This window comes from Panicum virgatum, chromosome 2K, assembly GCF_016808335.1.
Source record: "Panicum virgatum strain AP13 chromosome 2K, P.virgatum_v5, whole genome shotgun sequence".
NCBI classification, from domain to species: Eukaryota; Viridiplantae; Streptophyta; class Magnoliopsida; order Poales; family Poaceae; genus Panicum; species Panicum virgatum.
The window spans coordinates 3017341-3038146 of record NC_053137.1 but is presented as its reverse complement, the minus strand read 5'-3'; the positions used below and the strand labels follow the sequence as shown (position 1 = coordinate 3038146).

The 20806-nt window shown below is 50.3% G+C and overlaps 2 protein-coding genes across 4 annotated transcripts; one reads left to right on the top strand and one right to left on the bottom strand.

The window, feature by feature from the left end:
• Positions 1 to 1270: 1270 nt before the first annotated feature.
• Positions 1271 to 4171, bottom strand: LOC120661187. Of its 3 annotated transcripts, XM_039939936.1 has the most exons (3): positions 3012 to 4164; positions 2759 to 2865; positions 1271 to 1628 (listed from the first exon to the last, which is right to left on the bottom strand). In XM_039939936.1, the coding sequence occupies exons 1-3, from the start codon at positions 3409 to 3411 to the stop codon at positions 1584 to 1586; spliced, it is 552 nt and encodes a 183-aa protein (XP_039795870.1). In that variant the 5' UTR covers positions 3412 to 4164; the 3' UTR covers positions 1271 to 1583. The 3 variants fall into 3 exon arrangements, 2 of the variants coding, with proteins under 2 accessions (XP_039795870.1, XP_039795862.1); XM_039939928.1 differs by lacking the exon at positions 2759 to 2865 and having other exon boundaries at positions 3012 to 4171; XR_005669821.1 differs by lacking the exons at positions 1271 to 1628; positions 3012 to 4164 and adding an exon at positions 2240 to 2279 and having other exon boundaries at positions 2759 to 2955.
• Positions 4172 to 14449: 10278 nt separating this feature from the next.
• On the top strand, positions 14450 to 17824 carry LOC120659570. Its single transcript, XM_039937763.1, has 4 exons — positions 14450 to 14741; positions 14826 to 15270; positions 15374 to 16581; positions 17422 to 17824. Exons 3-4 carry the CDS (start codon positions 15419 to 15421, stop codon positions 17822 to 17824), a joined length of 1566 nt encoding a protein of 521 aa, XP_039793697.1. The 5' UTR covers positions 14450 to 14741; positions 14826 to 15270; positions 15374 to 15418.
• The last annotated feature ends 2982 nt before the right edge of the window (positions 17825 to 20806 follow it).

Here is a 20806-nt window from a genome sequence, read left to right as displayed (position 1 = left end):
AATCGATGGCCATCTAATTAGGCAAGCTATCCATCGCCGTCTTTAGCCATGGCTCTCCATGAGCCCACAACTTGGAACTCAATTTTTTTTTTTGTGAAGTGCGCTCAATCCGAAGACGAGGAACTTGGTTCTATGTGGGAAAAGATCAAGTTATCAAGGAGGAACTCGATTTGGGTTGCGGTGAGGCTCAATCCGATAAATCTGTTCTAGTGGAGGGGATAGGCGATGGGGAGGAGAGCAGGGAAGGAAGGAAAGGAGAGATGATGAGTGGAAGAGCCATGAGAGGTTGAGGCTACGGCAGGAGAGCTTGGGTGACAAAATCGCTAGCCGGCGGGCAGGCAGCGGCGGAGGACGGCATGCCGTGCTGCAGGTGGAGCGAGGAGAGGGCGGCGCGTTAGGCGTAGAGCAGAGCGCGCCATAGAGACGGAGGGAACAACGGGTTGGCGAGGATTCGCAAGCCCTCTGGTTTGGTGGGTTAACGGGCGAGAGACCCGTGCCGTATTGCATTGAACGGTAGATATCGTGAGCTCGTTGGATCCAACGGTTAGCACGTTACCGGGCTACGTGGCACTATCGGATGCCCGAGCTTGGCTGAGATTTCGTTAGAGAGAGATATGGTTCCTACAAAGGCTCAGAACTGGGATTTATTGGCCCAGTATCTTGAGGTGAGGCTAAATCTGAGTTGGGAGGCCTGGTATGCTGAATTTTAGTCTCTGGGGAGGACGACCCAATTTTACTCACCGGGGAGGAAAGGCCAGACATTGAACAGTTCAACCGGCCTACCTTGTGAAACAAATTACCTGATGGCCTGTATCTTGAATTGCAGGCTTCAAGCTATTGGCCTACTCCATTCGATTTATCCCAGAAGTCCAGAACTATTTTTTCCCTTCAGTTCCCAGAGAAACCGAAAGCATAGATGCAACGACAGGTGACTAAAACTCACCACCATTTCTAACCGGATACAAGTCCTTTACTAAATTGAAATAATCTTGGCGTACATAAAACTAACAGTGAATGCCAATGCTATTTTTATAACAGGACAAGAATGACAGCACGCAATTTGTTCCACGTAGACGAATTTTTTTTTTTGAATCGAGGCCAACCCCATTTCCATTGCAAATACATAAGTCCGAGCAGGCAAAGTAGCGAGAAGAGAAAAGGGGGGAAGGAAGCTACTAGGAACTAGGAAGGAGTAACCTAGCCTGAAGAACTCTCTGACCTGGTTCAACCCAGGGAGTTACACGAGGCCTCGGAAGGAGACTTATTGCAGTTCATTCCACGTAGCCGAATGATGCATTAACCAAACAGTAACTGAAAAATGTGCCTGGCATTGTGGCATTCAGCATCCTGGACTGTGTATAATCTTTTGGGTTTCGGCCATAGGATCAGGATGAATATAACAAGAAGGAACGTCCACACTCCACAGCTAACTTTCACAATGGAATGCACCAGTCGAACTTCAACAACTCAATAGAAAACAAAGGATTTCATAGTAGTAGCTCTTCCAGACCAAAAGGCACCAGAAGCAGGCCTAAGATGATAGGTTCATCCATTTCATCCAGTCTTCCTCTTGGAGCAGCACATCAGACATCAGGGAGTCTCGCAAGGCGATGACAGTCTACCACGATCTGAAAAGATACCATGCACGTATTAGCATTCCAATTTAGTGTTTACAATTTGATTGTCTATATACAAGTACTACTGCCAAGGGTTTACACAACTGAGAGTAATTCTGAAAAGACAGGTAACAGCATAACATGAGATGAACAAGTTTGCCTGCATATTTAGTTTTCTACCAATGCAGTCCATAACATGTGAAATCTTAGATTTCAAATTAAGGTCGTTTTTCTGATGCCATGTATTCAGTTTGTACTACCACCCACAAATGGTATGTGGTAATCTTTAGAGACTACTAATTATAGTATGACTTTGTTGAAAAACCAGTGTCAACAAGCCAAGCAAACATATAGGCACAGTACAGAAAATGCAGGGCGGCAGGAAAGTACAAGGTCGTTTAAATATTTGCAATAGCCTAAAAGCCACCTCATGCTTCATCAAGTGCACAAACTATTAACTACATAACTTTTTTCTCTCAGTGTGGCCTGTTACCAGAGTCTGGAGTAGTGATTTCCCGCTTTCTATTTCCTTTACCTCCCCAGCCTTCTTTTCTGAAGATTTGCTTGTATGAACATTTTCATTCCTTCTTTAAAACAATGATGAACTGTTTGACCAATCAACGGTTTGAAAGAAAAGGAGAAATTTACCCTGCATACAATGGGCTGCTCCATATAATAGCAGCAGAAAAATAATCAAACTTGAGTTCAGACTTCACAATGGACATAGAAACAACAGTTGCCTTTCTGGTTTTTGACAGGATAACCTTGAAACCATTTTTCCAAGTAAAATTATAAAACATTTGAGTTCCAAACCTGTTAGAAGATGATCTTCAATCTATTTACAAATGATAGCATATTGGGTGAAAGCAAATTGCAACCCAGATATTGTATCTCCAATTGTTTGTCCAAAAAATCTGATGTAGTGACACTGCTACTTGACACCTCTTTTGAATGAGATAAACACTGAATGTCATATTAAAATTTCGTGAAAGGGAAGGGACATAGACAAACTACAAGTAATTTTAGTTCCAAGTAGCTCAGTTGAGCATTGTCCCAGTAGCTGAAAATTGCCTGACATACTAAGCTGAAATGCAACTTTTCAACATTATGATCAAGATGAATTCGACAAGAGAACCACATACATAAAGTAAATGACTTGGTTGTACCATACTCCGAAGGTTACAAGACTGAGCTTGACATGTGAGCTTCTGCAATCCCAGAGAATAACAGAATTCTGTACCAAGAAAGTCTGAAGAGAGATAACAAGATAATACCATAACAAGTTTCAATGCATATTTTATAATTTGACCAATGTATGGTCCTGCCGTCCTGGTCCTTAACAGGGACATGGAAGCTGTAAAATGCAGGGCGAAGAAGCAAGGGCTAGTACCATACCAGGAGTGTAGAAGCTCATGTACGGCAAGACGGAATAGCAGATCCCAGGTTCGTCAACCTTCCTCACGCGTCCAGATTTGAGCTCCATCGTGAATAAGCCAACATCTGTGCTCACGAAGATGGCATCCACACCCTCTGCAAAGCCAGCCACATATGCTCCATCACCGTCACAGGGCTTGGCCATGGGCATGATCTTCTCCAGGTCGATGACCCTGCAATCAACCCACTCGGCAGCTCCCTCTGTATTCACCTTCCTCGACCAGATATGAAGGATGGAATCCTCAATGGCAGCGAGCCCCAACGAACTGTCCTCCATCTCCATGAGGGCTGCTGAATAGCAGTACACTTCTGGACCTGGTGGTGGTGGGTCAATCAAAGACAGGCAATTCTTGCTAATCATACTTGACAATCATAGGACTCCGTGAAAGAATGAAGTAGATTTCATCTCCTACAACGGCGCCTCGCCAAGTATCGACGTAGCCGGCACGGCCACTGTAAATAGAAGTCGGCGTGCTCCATGCCCCCGTCTCAGATGAGTACACGATCGCCCATAGTTTATCCAGGTCGTTGTCGGTGCCCACGAGGACAACGCGGAAGGGCCCGCCGTGGCAGTCGAGGTGGTCGCAGCCTTCAGCGGCGCAGAACACCGCGGCGCAGCCGGCGCCGTAGGTCATCCAGTGAATGCAGGGTTGGCGCAGACGGCGGTGGTCGCCCGTGACGGGGTCCCAGACGAGGAGATCCACATCCCGGCCCTTCAGCATGTGGATGAGCACGCGGCCGTGGCGGCAGTCGAGGGGGCGCATGTGGCTACCGTCGGAGCTCGGGTAGGGGAAGGCGGGCATCGATGTGGTGGAGGCGAAGCGCAGGGCGCGGTTCCCCTGGGCGATCTCGCGCCTTTGGAGGAGGCCGAGGAGGGGAGGGGCTCCGTGGAAGGCGCGGTACTGGCGGCCGAAGTCCGGGTCGCAGAGGACGCGGAGCCACGGCTTGCAGACGAGGGCGGCGCGGAAGAGATGCTGGGGCTCGTCGGGCGGGAGGCGGACGAAGATCTCGGCGGTGACGTCGTCGATCAGCGGCGGAGGCGGGCGTGGCGGCGCCATGGTCGGCGGGATGCGGAGGGTTTGGGTGGGGTTCGGGATTGGGGGAAGATGTCGAGAGAACTGAGACAACCTTTGACTCCGTTTCTTTTAGGCAAAATTTGCCCTGTGCTGTAAAAAAAAAGATGTTCTTCAATGAATTCCGAAATGACCATAGCTCTGTGCTGAAACTAAATTATGAACCAAATCTTCGTATTTAAACCGGCACGTTGAGTTAATTTAAGAAAACATGGTGAAGAGGTCTGCGGGCATATTTAACATATCTAGTGAAAACTAAACCTTCGTGAAAATTCGTGCAAACCACGACAAAAAAGTCATCTAAATTCACGAAAAAAATCACACATATAGATGATATGATGATACACAACCTTGTAAAATATCCTATCCAAACTCGACTTCTTTGTGAGATATAAAAATAACAAATTTTACAAGATTTTGTATCATCATTTCATCTACCTGTGTAATTTTTTGTGAATTTGTATGATTTTTTTGCTATATTTTGCACGGGTTTTCACGAAAGTCATTTAACTTTTACAGCAACGTATGGTCCATAACAAGTTACAGCTACCTGACAACCTCTCGACAGCATGACAACAACACCCGATGCCAAGAGAAAACAACACCTAATGCCAAGTTACTGCTACTAACTGTTGACGGAGTTCCTCACGTTCTCGCCTCCTCCTTCGATTGCGCTTGGCCGGCGGCTCCGCCAAACAGCCTCGCCACGCATGCACGCGCGCATCTCGCGCACGACACGCACGACGCGCAGCTCCCGCACGGGTCTCGCTCCACGTAGCGCGCTCGCCCGGTGCGCTCGCTGCACAACCGCGTCCACAGGCGCTGCCTGTTGTAATCTATATATTGTGACTTGAGATCAATACAGAAGATTGTCTTGGCTCTCACTCTTTCATGGTATCAGTTGCTCAACTCTGATCCTTCTCCTCCTCGTTCTTCCCCACCATGTCCTCTGCCGTCAACCCTCTCTACGGGATCGACGGCTCCGTCCACGACGATGATTCATCCTCCTCCTCGTCTTCCGCTGCCGACAGCGGCGCTGCTCCGGTGCTACCTCCTCCGCTCTCCGCAAGCACGCTGCAAACGGTGAACATCCGCTCCCATGTTCCGGTGGTCCTCGACGTCGCCGAGCCCAACCACGCGGAATGGCGGTGCTTCTTCGACTCCGTCATCGGCAAGTTCGGCCTCGCCGCACACGTCGCCGTGCCCCCGACCCGCCGCCAACGCCGCGATCAGGAGTGGATGATGGTCGACCAGTGCATCGTCAGCTGGCTATACAACTCCGTGTCCCGGGATGTCCTCGACTTCGCTCGCGCCCCCGACGCCACCGCGTACGAGGTCTGGGAGCGCATCGACGACATGTTCCGCGACAACCAGCTCCACCGCGCGGTCTACCTTGAGGCGGAGTTCCGCGGCCTCTACCAAGGAGACATGACGATCGGCCAGTACACCGCCCGGCTCAAGCAGCTCGCCGACGCCCTCCGCGACATCGGCCAGCCCGTCTCGGAACCAAGCCAGGTTCTGAACCTGATCCGCGGCCTCTCCCCCAAGTACCGCCACACCGTCTCCGCCCTCACCGCCAAGCACCCGCCCCACACCTTCCTCTCTGCACGCTCCTATCTGCTCCTCGAGGAGCTCTACGACAAGGAGCAGTCCAAGATGGCGTCCCACCACGCCCTTGTCGCCACCGCCAATGGCTCCGGTCGGGCCTCTGCCCCGACGGGCCAGTCCGGCGCTCCTGGCAAGGCATCGTCATCCTCCAAGAAGAAGAAGAAGACGGCTCCCTCCAGGGGTCAGACCTCCGCCTCCGCCACCGCTGCCGGCCAGGGCTCCGGCGGCGGCACCGTGTCCAGGCCCCCCTTCCCCAATGCCTCGCGGGCCTCGGGCTACAACCCGTGGACCGGCATGGTCCAGGCGTGGCCCATGCCGTTCCGTCACCCCGGCGCCGGCGTCCTCGGCCCACGTCCTGGCTCCAACCCGCATCAGGCCCACTACGCCGCCCCCGCGCCAGCCAACGGCCCAGCCTCGACTGCACCTGATCCACCTCAGGGCGTTCCCGCGCACGGCGTCTGGGACCAGAGCGCCCTCCTCGCCGCCCTCGCCAATGCCGGTGTTCCACCCGCCGGCTCCAGCTCCTCCGAGTGGTTCCTCGACACCGGCGCTACGTCGCACATGGCTGGCTCCTCTGGTAACCTCCACTCTCTCCGTCCCCTACCACGAGCTGCTCCCATTACCGTGGGCAACGGGGCCACTCTTCCCGTCACCCACCAGGCGGCGACTTCCTTTCCCACTTCCACTGCTCCTCTCCACCTCCGCAACATTCTTGTCTCGCCCGATCTGATTAAGAATTTAGTTTCCGTTCGTTCCCTTACTCGTGATAACAATGTTAGCGTCGAGTTTGACCCCTTTGGCTTTTCCATCAAGGATCTACCCACTCGAACGGAGATGCTCCGATGTAACAGCTCTGGCGACCTGTACCCGCTGCATGTTCCGGCGCCACAAGCCTTGCTCGCCTCCACCGACCTTTGGCACTAGCGCCTTGGACATCCAGGTCTCCACTCCGCCCTGCCGTCTCATCAAGATCTTCAGTTCGAGACCAATAAAACTGCCGGCCACACTTGCCACGCCTGCCAGCTTGGAAAGCATGTCCGGCTTCCCTTTTCAGCTTCTGAGTCCGTTAGCTATTTCCCTTTTCAACTTGTTCATGCCGATGTTTGGACATCACCTGTTGTTAGCAACTCTGGTTACCGATATTATCTTGTAATCATCGATGACTTTACTCATTATACATGGTCTTTCCCTTTGCGTGCAAAGCCTGAGGTCTTCCCCCTTATTCAGCACTTCCACGCCTACATCCTCACTCAGTTTCAGCTTCCATTATTGGCCTTGCAAACTGACAATGGGAAAGAGTTCGACAACTTCGCCCTCCGCACGTTCCTCGCCGATCACGGCATCGCGCTAAGGCTTTCGTGCCCCTACACGTCGCCACAAAACGGCAAAGCGGAGCGCATCATCCGCACCCTAAACGACAGCGTTCGCAGCATGCTTATCCACTCTAACATGCCCGCGTCCTTCTGGGCCGAGGCGCTGTCTACTGCTACCTATCTCCTTAACAGGCGGCCATGTCGAGCTACTGGGACGGCGACCCCATTCGAGTATCTCTTCGGCGTGCCACCGGACTATGCGCACCTGCGGGTGTTCGGGTCCCTCTGCTACCCCAACCTCGCCGCCACCACGCCGCACAAGCTGAGCGCTCGGTCTTCGGCGTGCGCCTTCCTCGGGTACCCGCTGGACCACAAGGGCTACCGCTGCTTCGACTTGGCTTCTCGGCGCGTCATCGTGTCGCGGCACGTGGTCTTCGACGAGACCGTCTTCCCGTACCATGCGCCGCCGTCTCCGTCGTCCGCACCAGTTCCCGGCCCTGTGATCGACAACACTGTCTTCGTGCCGGTCGCGGTCACCTCGCCTCGGCCGCCCAAGCGGCGCCGGTTGCACCACGCACCACCTGCTCCGACCGCCGCCGCCACGCCGCCACTCCCGGAATCATCCGGCGCGGCCTCTGCGTCACCATCGCCATCTCTGCAGGTGCCTTCAATGGACGCTTCCACCGGCTCCGCCCGTGCCCCTGCGACCACGTCCGAGCCCGCTCCACCCAGCGCACCCGTACCGGCCGGCCACACCCACCACATGGTGACACGAGCTCGGACCGGACACCTGAAGCCGAATCCGAAGTACGCCCTCGCCACGGACGCAACTCCGACATCCCCACTGGGCGTCATCTCCCCGATCCCGTCTTCTGCACGCTCGGCACTCCGGGATCCGAATTGGCGCGCGGCCATGCAACGCGAGTTCGACGCCCTGCGCGCCAACAGCACCTGGCGCCTTGTTCGGCGACCCTCCGGCTCCAACGTTGTCACCGGCAAGTGGGTGTTCAAGCACAAACTCCACCCTGACGGCTCCCTTGAGAGATACAAGGCACGATGGTGGTGCGGGGGTTCTCTCAGCGCGCCGGCGTCGACTTCGGGGAAACCTTCACTCCAGTGGTCAAGCCGGCCACCATCCGCACCGTGCTGACTCTGGCGGCGTCGCGCGGCTGGCCGACTCGCCAACTGGATGTGTCCAACGCTTTCCTCCATGGTCACTTGCAGGAACATGTCTACTCCCAGCAACCGGTGGGCTTCGTCGACCCAGAGCAACCCGACGCCGTGTGCCTCCTGGACCGCTCGCTCTACGGGCTCAAACAAGCCCCACGCGCGTGGTTCCAGCGGTTCGCGATGTTCATCGCCAAGCTCGGCTTCGTCTCTGCCCGCTCCGACGCCTCCCTGTTCGTTTTACGGCAAGGCAACGAGCTCGCATATCTTCTCCTCTACGTCGACGACATGGTGCTCACCGGCTCCTCCACGATGCTACTGGAGCGCATCATCGGCCGGCTTCGCGCCGAATTCACCGTCCGCGACATGGGACCTCTCCGCTTCTTCCTCGGCATCAGCGTCACGCGCACCGCCCATGGATTCGCCCTCTCGCAGCAGCAGTACGCCGAGGACATCCTCGAACGTGCTGGGATGGCCAACTGCAAGCCGATCTCGACGCCGGTGGATGTCAAAGGCAAGCTCCCCGCTGCGGAGGGTGAACCGGTCAGCGATCCATCCTCCTACCGGAGTCTCGCCGGCGCGTTGCAGTACTTAACTGTTACGCGGCCAGACCTCGCCTACGCCGTGCAACAGATATGCTTACACATGCATGATCCACGCGCGGGTCACTTGGCATTCCTGAAGCGTGTTCTTCGGTACGTCCGCGGCACCACCGGCCTCGGCCTCCATCTCCGTGCCTCGTCGCATCTCGACATCTCTGCCTACTCCGACGCCGACTGGGCCGGGTGCCCGGACACGCGACGGTCTACCTCCGGCTACTGCATCTACCTCGGCGACTCCTTGGTGTCGTGGTCGTCGAAGAGGCAGCCGACGGTCTCGCGCTCCAGCGCGGAAGCGGAGTACCGTGCCGTGGCGAACGCGACGGCCGAGTGCATCTGGCTGCGGCAGCTGCTCGGCGAGCTTCACTGCACCGTTGACAAGGCGTCTGTGGCCTACTGCGACAACATCTCGGCAGTGTACATGTCCGCGAACCCGGTCCATCACAAGCGCACGAAGCATATCGAGCTCGACATTCATTTTGTTCGAGAGAAGGTCGCGCTCGGTGAGCTCCGTGTCCTTCATGTTCCGACCACGCAGCAGTTCGCGGATGTGATGACGAAGGGACTTCCTACGGCAACGTTCGAAGACTTTCGATCCAGTCTATGTGTCGCGGCGACCACACATGCGACTGCGGGGGGGTGTTGACGGAGTTCCTCACGTTCTCGCCTCCTCCTTCGATTGCGCTTGGCCGGCGGCTCCGCCAAACAGCCTCGCCACGCATGCACGCGCGCATCTCGCGCACGACACGCACGACGCGCAGCTCCCGCACGGGTCTCGCTCCACGTAGCGCGCTCGCCCGGTGCGCTCGCTGCACAACCGCGTCCACAGGCGCTGCCTGTTGTAATCTATATATTGTGACTTGAGATCAATACAGAAGATTGTCTTGGCTCTCACTCTTTCACTAACAACCTCTCGACACCTAATGAGTGTGTTTAGTTGGTGAAAAGTTTGGATTTGATATTGTAGCACATTTCGTTGTTACTTGACAAAAACTAATTAGGTTTAAAAGATTCATCTTGTGCTAATCAGTTAGACTGCGTAATTAGTTATTTTTTTCAACTCCATTTAATGCTCTATTCATGTGTCAAAAGATTTGATATGATGGGTAGGAAATTTTTTGGAAACCAAACAGGGCAATATCAGGAAAGAGAAAACAACAGACTCCACATAATTTAGTTCCATGTAGCTAACTGAAGCATTAACCAAACAGCAAACATAACTTACACGTGAAACTGAGATACAATTTCCGACCATATTGTTCAGGACGAATTCAGCAAGAACCAAAGTTGATCATACACCATTCATGCATCAACTACACATAAAAAAAAAGGTTTGATAGTAGTTTCTGGTCTGCAAGAAGCCAGCGGCAGCAGCAGCTCAACCACTTAAGATGATGGATCCATCCATGTCGCAAGGTCTTCAGCGGCACATCAGACATCAGTGAGCCTCGCCAGCGATGATAATGTACCACGATCTGAAAAGATACCAGGCATGGAAATTAAAACCAATGTTCCAATTCAGCAATTACAATTTGATTTTTCATATACACTGACTACTGCCAAGGGTCTACAAAACTGGGCTCAAGATACGAGCTTCAGATATGTGAGAAAATAACAGAAAAATTCTGAAACAAGTCAACAACCTTATACCAGACCAACAAGTCTGTGTGCATATATTTAACTTTTCCACCAATGTATGGTCCATAACAAGTCAAATCATTTGAGTTTCACAGACTTTTGAGTCCTGAATTCAAGAAGACTGAAGAAATGAGAGGAGCCCTTTGTGACAGCACAACGTTGTCAGCATTTTTCCAAGTTTTTAGTAAAACATCAGAGTTTCCAAGATTCATATTTAAAAATGCAAAAGTTCTGCAGTGAAATTAAATGATAACTTGGATGCTTATATCTCCAATTGTGTGTCCAAAAGGTCAGACACTGCAACTTGATAGCCCTTTTCAACACAAGACCAACACTAAACATCATGCTAAAACTTCATGGAAGGGAAACAACATAGACCACATAATTTTAGTTCCAACTAGATCAGTCACGAATTAGCCAAACAGTAACTGAAATATGCCTAGCATGTTAAACTGAAATACAATTTTTTGGCAGTATGATCAGGATGGATTCGACATAACAACCACAATTGATCATAATGAATTGCACTAATTGTATGCAAACTACTCAACAGAAAATAAATGACATGATAGTAGTTTCTCTGAAAGAAACCAATAGAAGCAAAAACTCAGAATTCAGTTACTACTTGCTAGGGAAAAATATGTCCCGAGACCATGCAGAAAAATTATAACCAACTGTCCATCTCAGCATTCCACTTCTGCGAGCAATGTGCTAATTACAGAGGTTATAAGACTAAGCTCAGGATATAAATTCTCAGCATTCCACCACACATCATTCGATCAGCTAGCACTGCATAGTGCACAGGCTTCTCTTGTTTTCAGGAGCATATAAAAACGGATGTTTGGTCACGGTTATTGTTATTGACCATTAACTCTCATTTTTTGGAAAAAAAAATATTGACCATTAACTGGGCCTCGACTAGAGATGGTTTCGGTTAAACTTAAAAGCAGTTCGGGACTAATAGGCCGTATCAGTGTATCACCGTGGAACAAACGGGACGCAACTAAGCTCAGGCCTCGTTTGTTTTTTTTCTCAGTTTAAGTCATAAGTTCTGTCACATTGCATATTTAAAAACTAATTAGGAATATCAAACATAGACTTAATCACGAGACGAATATATTAAGATTAATTAGTCTATAATTTGACAACTAATTGCTACAATAATAGTCCACTAATCATGCATTAATTATACTTTGCAACTTATGCAATTAATTTTATATTAAATTAGTATCTGAATACTCGAATTAACATCCGAACATTCGATGTGAACAAACATCAGCATCGCGCAAGAAAGGCCCGCATAGCCCACTAAACGAATCCTAAAACTGTGGGCTGCAACCGGCATGAAGGCCCACTTGAACCTGGGCCCATCGATGATCCGTTCTACCCCACCGGCCCAAGGATTTAATCAAGGTATTTTGCGTGGATAGCTGTGCATCGTTGATCTTCTTCCCAAGATCAGATAATAACATGCTGTATAGATCTTGAGGGGAAGAACTTACATTGAAAATTGCAGGAGCAGGCGGCGGCGGTGTAGTAGATGAGATCGATGGCATGATGAACGTCTCCTTCTCGATGACGCCTTGCCGAGTCTTCCCATAGCATGCTAACATCCTTGCCTTGATCACCTCGTTCTGCCGCTTCAAATCGGCTTCGAACTTCTGGCGCTGCTCCTCAGATAGATCTTCATAACTGATGTTGATGGTGTTAGATATATCTACCTTGGAAGGATCTGGCTTCTCACCAGCCATTGTAACCGATGTAGATTGCTTCTTGTTCCCCAGCGGAGTCGCCAAAAAGTATGTTGATGCTAATCTGGTCAACACACTGGTGCGCTAGCACGCGCGGATCGCAACGATCGTCACCGGCGGACTTCAGACGGCGACCGGTCAGACCGGCCGCTCCAACTGGTCAGACCAGTTGAAGGCAGAAACACGTGAAGACCTAGAACCTCGAGCTCGGGAGGGACCCCATCGGAACTTGAAGATCTAGGGTTGCCTTGAGATCGGCAAGCCACTCAAGACGCCCTTAAAAGCCGTAGAGACGAGCAAAGAACAGCAAAAGGGTTGGAAAAGCTAGGGTTTGAGAGAAAAGGGTAAAAGAGATTTTATTGATTCAATTGTGGTTAGAAAACCCTCAATCGGCCGCAGCCTTTATATTCATAGGCCGGGAAGGACGTACCACTTCCAAATCGGGTTATAATAGGACTCTTAACTTAAAACCCTAACCCTACTAGAATTACAGGCCCAACCGGTCAGACCGGTCGGCCTCGGTCACGGCAGCACGCAGCCGGTGGAGATCGCATCCTGGGCGCTGCTGATCGCCCTGTACATGGGCCGGTTCCAACACACCAAACCCGTGAAACCGGCCCGTTTCAAACCCCTTTTGCATACCCTCTACGGGTTCGATTTGGTTTGGGTTCTACCACATAACCCGGTGACAGATAATGTTGTCTTCAACCTCTATCCGGGTCGAGCATAGGATGTCTTGGTCTGCGTGATGGTCACCATCAGGGCGCTGAGGAAGACCTCGAACAGCCGCCGCTTCAGCTCGACCCTTGGGGCGGCGCCGAGGGACGGCCGCGGTGGACCGGCACATCCTTCGCGCCATCGCATGCACCTTGCCGGAGATGACGGGAGCATGCTTCTCACGCAATGTGCGGACAGGAGCTGCACCTTGGCCATAGCGCAGGCAACGGAGGACACCACCACAGCCTCCCACAGCACCACCATGGCAGCCCCAGGCGGCGTGCCGGTCTCCTCCTCCTGGACGATGCCCATGGCTAGCCCGATTGGAGGAGGGAGAAAGCAACTAGGCAAGGTGGAGTGCACGTGTGGAAGAGGGAGGAAAGTTGGTGATGCTTATTAGGGAGAAGGGAAGGGATGGCGCTGCAACTGCAGGTGCGCTTCACGGGAAACAGTAATATGGAGGTTCGCTCTGGCCGCGCCAAAGGTCCGCTCGAGCTGCTCATGGCGGTGTGGTGCCCCCTCTCTGCCTGCGGCGGCGGCGGCCGCCGAGCCCGGTGTGTCTGCAAGCAGTAATCCGGAGGTCCACCATGGCTACGCTGGAGGTCCGCGCTGGGAGGAGCTGCGCGGCCGTGCCAGACATCCGCGCTGAAGGTCTGCCCGAGGTGCTCATGGCGGTGCGGCGCCTCCGCTCCGCTCACGGCAGCGGCCGCCGAGCCCAGTGTGTCTGTGCCGCTCGCCGGGCGCTCCCGCCCATCCGCTCGTCGCCTCCGTTTCGCCCATGGTGGCGGTGGCCGCCGAACTTCACGACGGGCTGGACGAATCCATCGAAACCCATCAACCCGTGGGTCTCAAACCGCTCAACTGGTCTACATTACGGGCTGGGCGGGTTGGTTCAAAAAACCCACAGAACCCGGACCATGAACAGGGCGAGCTGCTGATCCGGTCGGATCCCGCGGATTTCCGATCACAGCTAAGGTAAAGGTGTTCTCCGTCTGCACGGCAGTCGGTGAAAGTAACGATCTGGTGGCTCGCAAATTGCCAGAAGAATATAATCCCATGGAGAAAGCGGATCTAGGTAGGAAACGGGATGGTGATAAGGCAGCTAGCGATCGCGCACGGTTTTTTTTTTTTTTTGAGAGGGTAAACAAGGACGCGACGACCCACTCACACCATACGCGCACACACGCATACGCGTCCTCACACACTAGAGAGAGATTGGGAGGTTCAAAGCCTCCAGTGCGCGGGATCGCGCACGGGTTCTAGAAAACGACGCGCCGATCGATACGCTATGCGCTGCGCCGTGTGGGTGCTCCAACTTGACCCGACCGACCGACGAGTCGCCCACCAGGCCAATTATTTGCCGCACCACGAGCCCACGACACGAGTCTACCGCCGGACGTCGGCATCACCGGCGGCCACCGAATAAACGCCACCGTTGTTCCGCGCCGAGTCATCACCCACGCACCACAAGCCGCCCACCTCAGTTGGAGCCCTGCCCAGGAAGGAAAAGCCACGGGAGGAGGCGCCATCTGATTGATAAATTGATCCGACGCTCCCCTGCAAAAGCGGAACCACCATCCCCACCACCTCCTCCATCCCTTTCCATTTCCCTCCACCGAGAGCAGAGCACGCAGCATCCACTCTCCGTCTCCCCCTAGCTCCAGTGTCCACCACCTTGGTGCTCCTCGACGCGCGGGGCACCGTCCAACAATGGGCTCAGCCTCAGGTGATGATGACCTCGGGGAGCACCTGCTGCTGGACGTGGACGACCCCGCCAACGGCGGCGCGGCTGGCGCAGCCGGCCATCTGATGCTGCTGCCTACTGGTTGGACCCCTATCATCTTGATTAACCCTGGATCCTAAATTCATCAATAAACTTATAACATCTATATGTCGCTTAAATTACTAGTCCATGCAGAAGGATCGTAGATGAACTTCTTGTTTCCACTTTCTGAATACATCAATCAAATATGAAAGGAAAACAGTATTTCGTTTCCCTGGCATTCCATGAGCAAACGGCATGTGGGAGAGGAAAAAAAAAAGGGGTACTAAATGGAGTTTCTGTGACGACGACCACGACGGGCAGCTTCTGAAGAAAGGAACATATTTGCCAGTAATCACATATATGTGCATCAAATGCAATGATAGGGAGCAGGCAAAGCTGCAAAAGTAAGCACATTCAGAAAAAAAAAAGAATGTGAAAGGAAGCATCGCACTGGAGCAAAGAATAAAGATGAAACTGAGCAGGGCATCGTAATCATCCATAAGGAAACATATATTATTCCGAGCGGCCGGGCAGCAGGCAGCCAGATCGATCTTGCATGCGCCAGCCAGCTAGATCTCCACCTTACACGGTAAACTACTTGTGGGCATTTCTGTTGTTGATCTGGTTAGAATTAAACACATGATGAACACTGACTGGTTTATGTATGCTTACTTGCTTGTTTGTGCCAACAGCTTGTTCGTTCGTTCTAACCTTGACATTTGGAAATAAGCTGGCCCATGGCTGGAGGGAATTCCACCATAAGCTGCTCGCATTTGGTGTCCTCATTCCACAAGAGCATGCAAGGGAAGATATGGCTTGTGAACGCACTGCAGCTCGCCGGTGCCATTCTGGCTGGACTCATAGTTGGGATAGGCATCTATGGCCAGCGTTATCGCCACCATCGACTCACCAGGTTTATCTTTCTTGGAACCAACACCCTGTTCTTGGCTATCATCTCCACAGTTGTCCCCATGGGCGCAGGTGAGAATGCCTACGCCACAGAGCCGTATGACTTGGACAATGGGGAGTACTTCTCCAGTCAGTTGATTTTTGCAAAGTGCCAGCCAAGTGTACACTCGCTGCTGGTTGTAGTATGGGCACCCCTTGTTCAGATCATCATGATCAATACCAGCGCAGTAGTTGCTGTCGATGGTAGAGAAGGTGGGAGCATGGGTCCTCCATTTGAGCTGTTTGTTAAGGGAGTCTGGACCTTTTACCTTGGTATCAGCTATATCATTCTCTTGACCAACCGCTACAGATTGCACCCCGAGTACATGATTGCTAGAATTTCCCTTGAAGTGGTGACTTTTGCTCTCATATTTACTAAAATGGTACTAAAATATTATGCATTTGAAAAGGCACGACAATCCTTTGCTCTCGGACGCAATCCCCATCTTATTTCTGGGTACATGAAGCAACAATCGTCGCAACAAACAAGTCACCATGGTGAACTTGTGGTAGTTGAGGATGCACCTCCTCCACTACTGGTTATGGGAGAAGAGAAAAGACACGTGGAGAAGCAGCCCCTTGGGTATGTTTTCAAGGATGACTCATGGACAAGTTTGCATAACAATGGCCTGGTGACTATTGATAGAGTTTGGAGGTTGGATAACATGCTTCCAACATCAACACTAAAGCCACAAAAAGACTTATGCTTCTCATTTGCATTGTTCAAGTTGTTGCGGTGCCGATTTGCAAGGTACAAGGTCAGAAATAATGCTGGCTCCAAGGACGCCTTCAGTTTTTTCTGGAGCTTATTGCTGAAGGACGGCGAACGTGACAGAGTCTTTTTGGTTATTTCGGATGAGCTTTGGTTCCTTCATGATTATTATTATTCATCCCTACCGATCTACTATTCAAATTATTGGTTGCCCATTCTGGGTATCTTTATCTCACTATTGTGCATAGCTTGGTGCTGTTTTTTGTTGACTAGACCGCTTGTATGGCTTGTGGTGCGGACTAACGGAGGTATATACTTCCCTTAGATTATGTGCACTATTTGTTGCATTCGAAAACAACGGGTCGGCCAAACCTGGGTTAAATAACTGGTCGGCCACGACGACACCTGGGATAAAGATTATGGAAGCATGTACCTCGATCTGGTGCCAGTATTTTTGCTTTTGGTGTTAGTCGTGATGACTGAGGTGAGGGACATAGCTTCCTACATCTGCTCCAACTGGACTAAAGTTGCCCTCATCTGCCACCTTGTAAATCATGCCTCTTCGCAGCATTCTTCACTTCTCAAGAAGAAATGGATTGGCCTTCTGTTGCGTTGCAGATGCAGGCTGATGAAGCATTGGGATGAGAAAATAGGTCAATGCTCTATCCTGGAGATTCGCTCGAGCACAACAACCCTGCTTGTATCTCTCAGGCGTCTCCTCCATTTGCCGGGTCAGAAGAGGAAGATCAAGGTGCCAGCAGCTGTGAAAGTTTGCATCATGGAAGTGCTAAGAAGCAGTAGAAATGGGCACCTTAGCAATGGCACAGCATGTCTCCGCCGCCGGGGCCAAGTCGGTGAAATTCTTCTTTGGGCTTGCAACAACAAGAGTACATCTCGTACCATACTTACATGGCACATCGCCACAAGCATCCTCGAGGTCAGGTACAAACACCTGGATGACGAAGAACAAGGTTCGAGCACTAATAACTATAAGATCTCTGCCACTCGCCTGTCACGGTATTGTGCCTACCTTGTCACATGGTGTCCTGAGTTGCTTCCTGACGACGACGAATGGAGCAGGAGCCTGTACAAAGATATTAAGAAGGACGCTGAGCGTGTCCTTGCCGGCTACACAGCAGGAGGGTCATTGACGCTAGAAGCCAGATGCCAACGGTTGATCAAAACGCTGGCTGCAAATGCAAAGCATGAGGTGCTTAAGGAAGGCGCAAGGCTGGGGGAGCAATTGGTGGAGCTGATGGTCGTCAAAGGGGAGGATGTGGCGGTGTGGAAGTTGATGGCTGAATTCTGGTCGGAGATGATCCTATACGTCGCGCCGTCCGACAACCTCAATGGCCACAAGGAGGCCATTGCCAGGGGCGGTGAGCTGATAAGGCTGCTCTGGGTGTTGCTCTTCCATGCCGGGATCGTCAGCAAGCCGGGTGAAGAAGACGGCGCTGCTGCTACTTCTGCTGGTGCCGTTTAATTTAATTGGAGTCCTCGCTCTGCGGTTGGACTTGCTCCGTTGTGCCATCTTAATTTGTTTTTTGGGCCTACTACCTCATTCTCTTTGTTTTGGGTTATTTGATAGAGGTGTGCTGTGTGCTACTGTTTGTTTACACTTGGTGTCAATTTGAGTGATCAAACGTTGTTGTTGCGGCCGTGTGCCTTGCTAATCTTAGCCTTGAATTTTCTATATCAGTTTGATGATGTCCTGTAAATCTGTAATATTGTCAAAAACTCCAGATTATTGAAGAACTGTGATGGAGCTTGTTACACTTGCAACGTACTGTCCGTGCCAGACAGTAATATGTGTTTGCATGTCACCGTTAAAATCATAACGAGCTAGCAAGGTGGCCCGCGCTAATAGCACGAGTAGCTAGTTTTTTATATTTTTTCTTGAGGAATGATATTGAATTTTCAATTTTTCTATGTCACGTTGGCATATTCTCATATACCTTTTAATGTCTAAATTTGGAGTTTGGTTTTAATATTGAATTGTCTTGAATATCGGTGCATTTTTTAGCATGTAAGTCCGACGGTTAATTGTAAGATGTGGTCACCTTGAATACATAATTTTTCTTTTACAAAGTTTTTATATGTACTTATTAAATATATTTATATAAATGTGGTAGTGATGTTGCAGAATGCTACAACTTTTAACTTGCTTGTTGGACTTTAATTTATGCCTTATAATATTTTGAATCTTTATTTAGCTTTTCTTTGAAATTTTTTATATATAGGGTATATTAATGTATAAATGTTTCTTTAAGAAATTTAGATGGATAAAGTTTTTTATTTGGGCCAACCCTGATTTTTTCCACTTTGATTTTTCTTTTATTTTTCTTGGTTCATCTCATCGCATAAATTAGCCTACTTTAGAGTTGTGTCATATCGGCAATGGATATTTCTAGGCGTGTTTTTGCTGGTGTCTCTAATATTTTTCTTGGACTTCTAATTTCTCCTGCTATTTCTGCTGATTTTTCCCTCTTACATTTTCTTTTGTCCATACATTTGAAATCGATTAGCATCTTCCGCATCGGATGCCCTTCATGGAGAAATTCACTGCGTAGCTCGAGTTCTCCCGGGGTTATCCTATCGGCTGCAGGCTCATGTTTTTTGTTGGCGTGTGATTGGAGCAGCTGCTCCGGCCATGACGCGCCGCGCGACGTTTGCCCGCAAGGCTGTGGTAGCAGCATGGCGGCTCTGGCTAGGACATGCCCTGGCTCCGGCTGGGATGCGCGGCGAGCGACTTGAATTCCTGGCAAGTGGAGTATCGGCTGAGATAGAAGTAAAAACAACCTGGTGCAGGAACGCATAAGATCAAGATGTGCAAAATGCCTCGTAGGTTATGTTGTTGTTTGAAATTTGCTAGTTGGTCATCTGTTTATTTACTTGGCTGGAACCTTTTTCTTGTCCGAGTCCTATAGCTTTATTTATTGATCGGTACCTTTTTAAGTACACATATGTATATTCTATAGAATATGAAATATTTTAATAATTATGTTAAGCCAAGCCAGGTGATGTTGCCATGGCTGAACTCCTTTTCCTCTCCGAGTCATATACCTTTATTTTGTTTATTGACAGGTCTCTTTCTAAGTACAAATAGGTACATAATATGTTATGGCATATGAAATATTTTAATAATTGTAGTCATTTTCCATCATGTAAGTGTGTTGGTTATCCCTTTAATGGTTTGCTCGTAAATCTAACCGTCCTCCATCATGTAAGCTTGGTAGTTATCCCCTCTCGAACGATCGATTTAAGCCAAACCTGAGGAATCCGATCTGAAAGGTTGTTGAACCGGTTTGCGCAGCCTCATGGTGATTCGATCCGTTCGTGATCCGTATGATCTAGTATTCAATGTTGACCGGATTTCACGTCAACCATAAGAAAAAATGGAGAGATTGAGGAGGGAGGAGCTTATTAGGCCCCTCCAATGTTTTGCTGCATCCACCGTACCGCCACTGCCTACTGCTGTGCTGCGGCTGCATGCACTCTTGTTACCCATGCGGCCGTCCGTGTGTGTCTCGGGCTCTCGGCAATCAATCCAAGCCCGCTCGCTGCCGCAACTGGGCTCGTTCTTCAGGGCGGCAAGCGTGCAGATGCACACATGCCGTGTGCATCCTCCCGTTCCCGTCTGCCTCAGCTCGCTGCTGCAACGCCGTCGTCCTCTCGCATGGTTTTGTGGCATCTAGTGTGAAACAGTGCGATGCGCACATGCCTCCCACCAGATCAAGCGAGCCATCCTGTGAAACATTGAAACAACCTCCCGGCCACCTCGAAACGCATCCCCGCGCGTCGTCTCCTCGACATCCCAGATTAAGGAAGACAGCTCTCGTTGCATCTTTATTGAATTTAACATGGATTTTTACGATTACTTTGAACCGTTAGATCTTCATAAAATCTAACGGTGTAAATCCTTCTCTCCAAACCCCTAAATTTAATATGGACTCTTTTAATTAATTTAGACAGTTAGATCTTCATAAAATCCGACAGTGCAAATTCTTCTCTTTTTAGATTAACGTAGGAATTTTTAGACCTTCTAGGCGAATGTGGTGGCTTCTTCTAACATTCCCTTATTAATATAATAGATTTAGTGGTGACTGCAAGTGCTGCTTTGCAGCTTTGTTCAGAGTCGCGTGCGCATCGGCATCGCTGTTTCATTTGTATCATTAGGCATAACGTTGTCAGAAATTTTTTCATTTTTATATTTAGCAATGGTGACTGCAAGTGCTGTTTTGCAGCTTTGTTCAGAGTCGCGTGCGCATCGGCATCGCTGTTTCATTTGTATCATTAGGCATAACGTTGTCAGAATTTTTTTCATTTTTATATTTAGCAATTTCCGTATCTTCAAAAATAATCGTTTGGAACAAAAAAATTGCAAATCTATACCTACATAGCCATAGCCGTTTGAAACGGTAAGCTGATGTGGCAATCAAATATGAAAGGAAAACAGTACTTCGTT

Excerpts from the sequence above, each read along its gene's own strand:
- LOC120661187 (XM_039939928.1), bottom strand. The coding sequence starts at position 4,108 with ATGGCGCCGCCACGCCCGCCTCCGCCGCTGATCGACGACGTCACCGCC.
- LOC120659570 (XM_039937763.1), top strand. The coding sequence starts at position 15,419 with ATGGCTGGAGGGAATTCCACCATAAGCTGCTCGCATTTGGTGTCCTCA. Across the intron at positions 16,582-17,421 it reads GGTATCTTTATCTCACTATT|GAGCCTGTACAAAGATATTA; the intron begins GTGCATAGCTTG and ends CGAATGGAGCAG.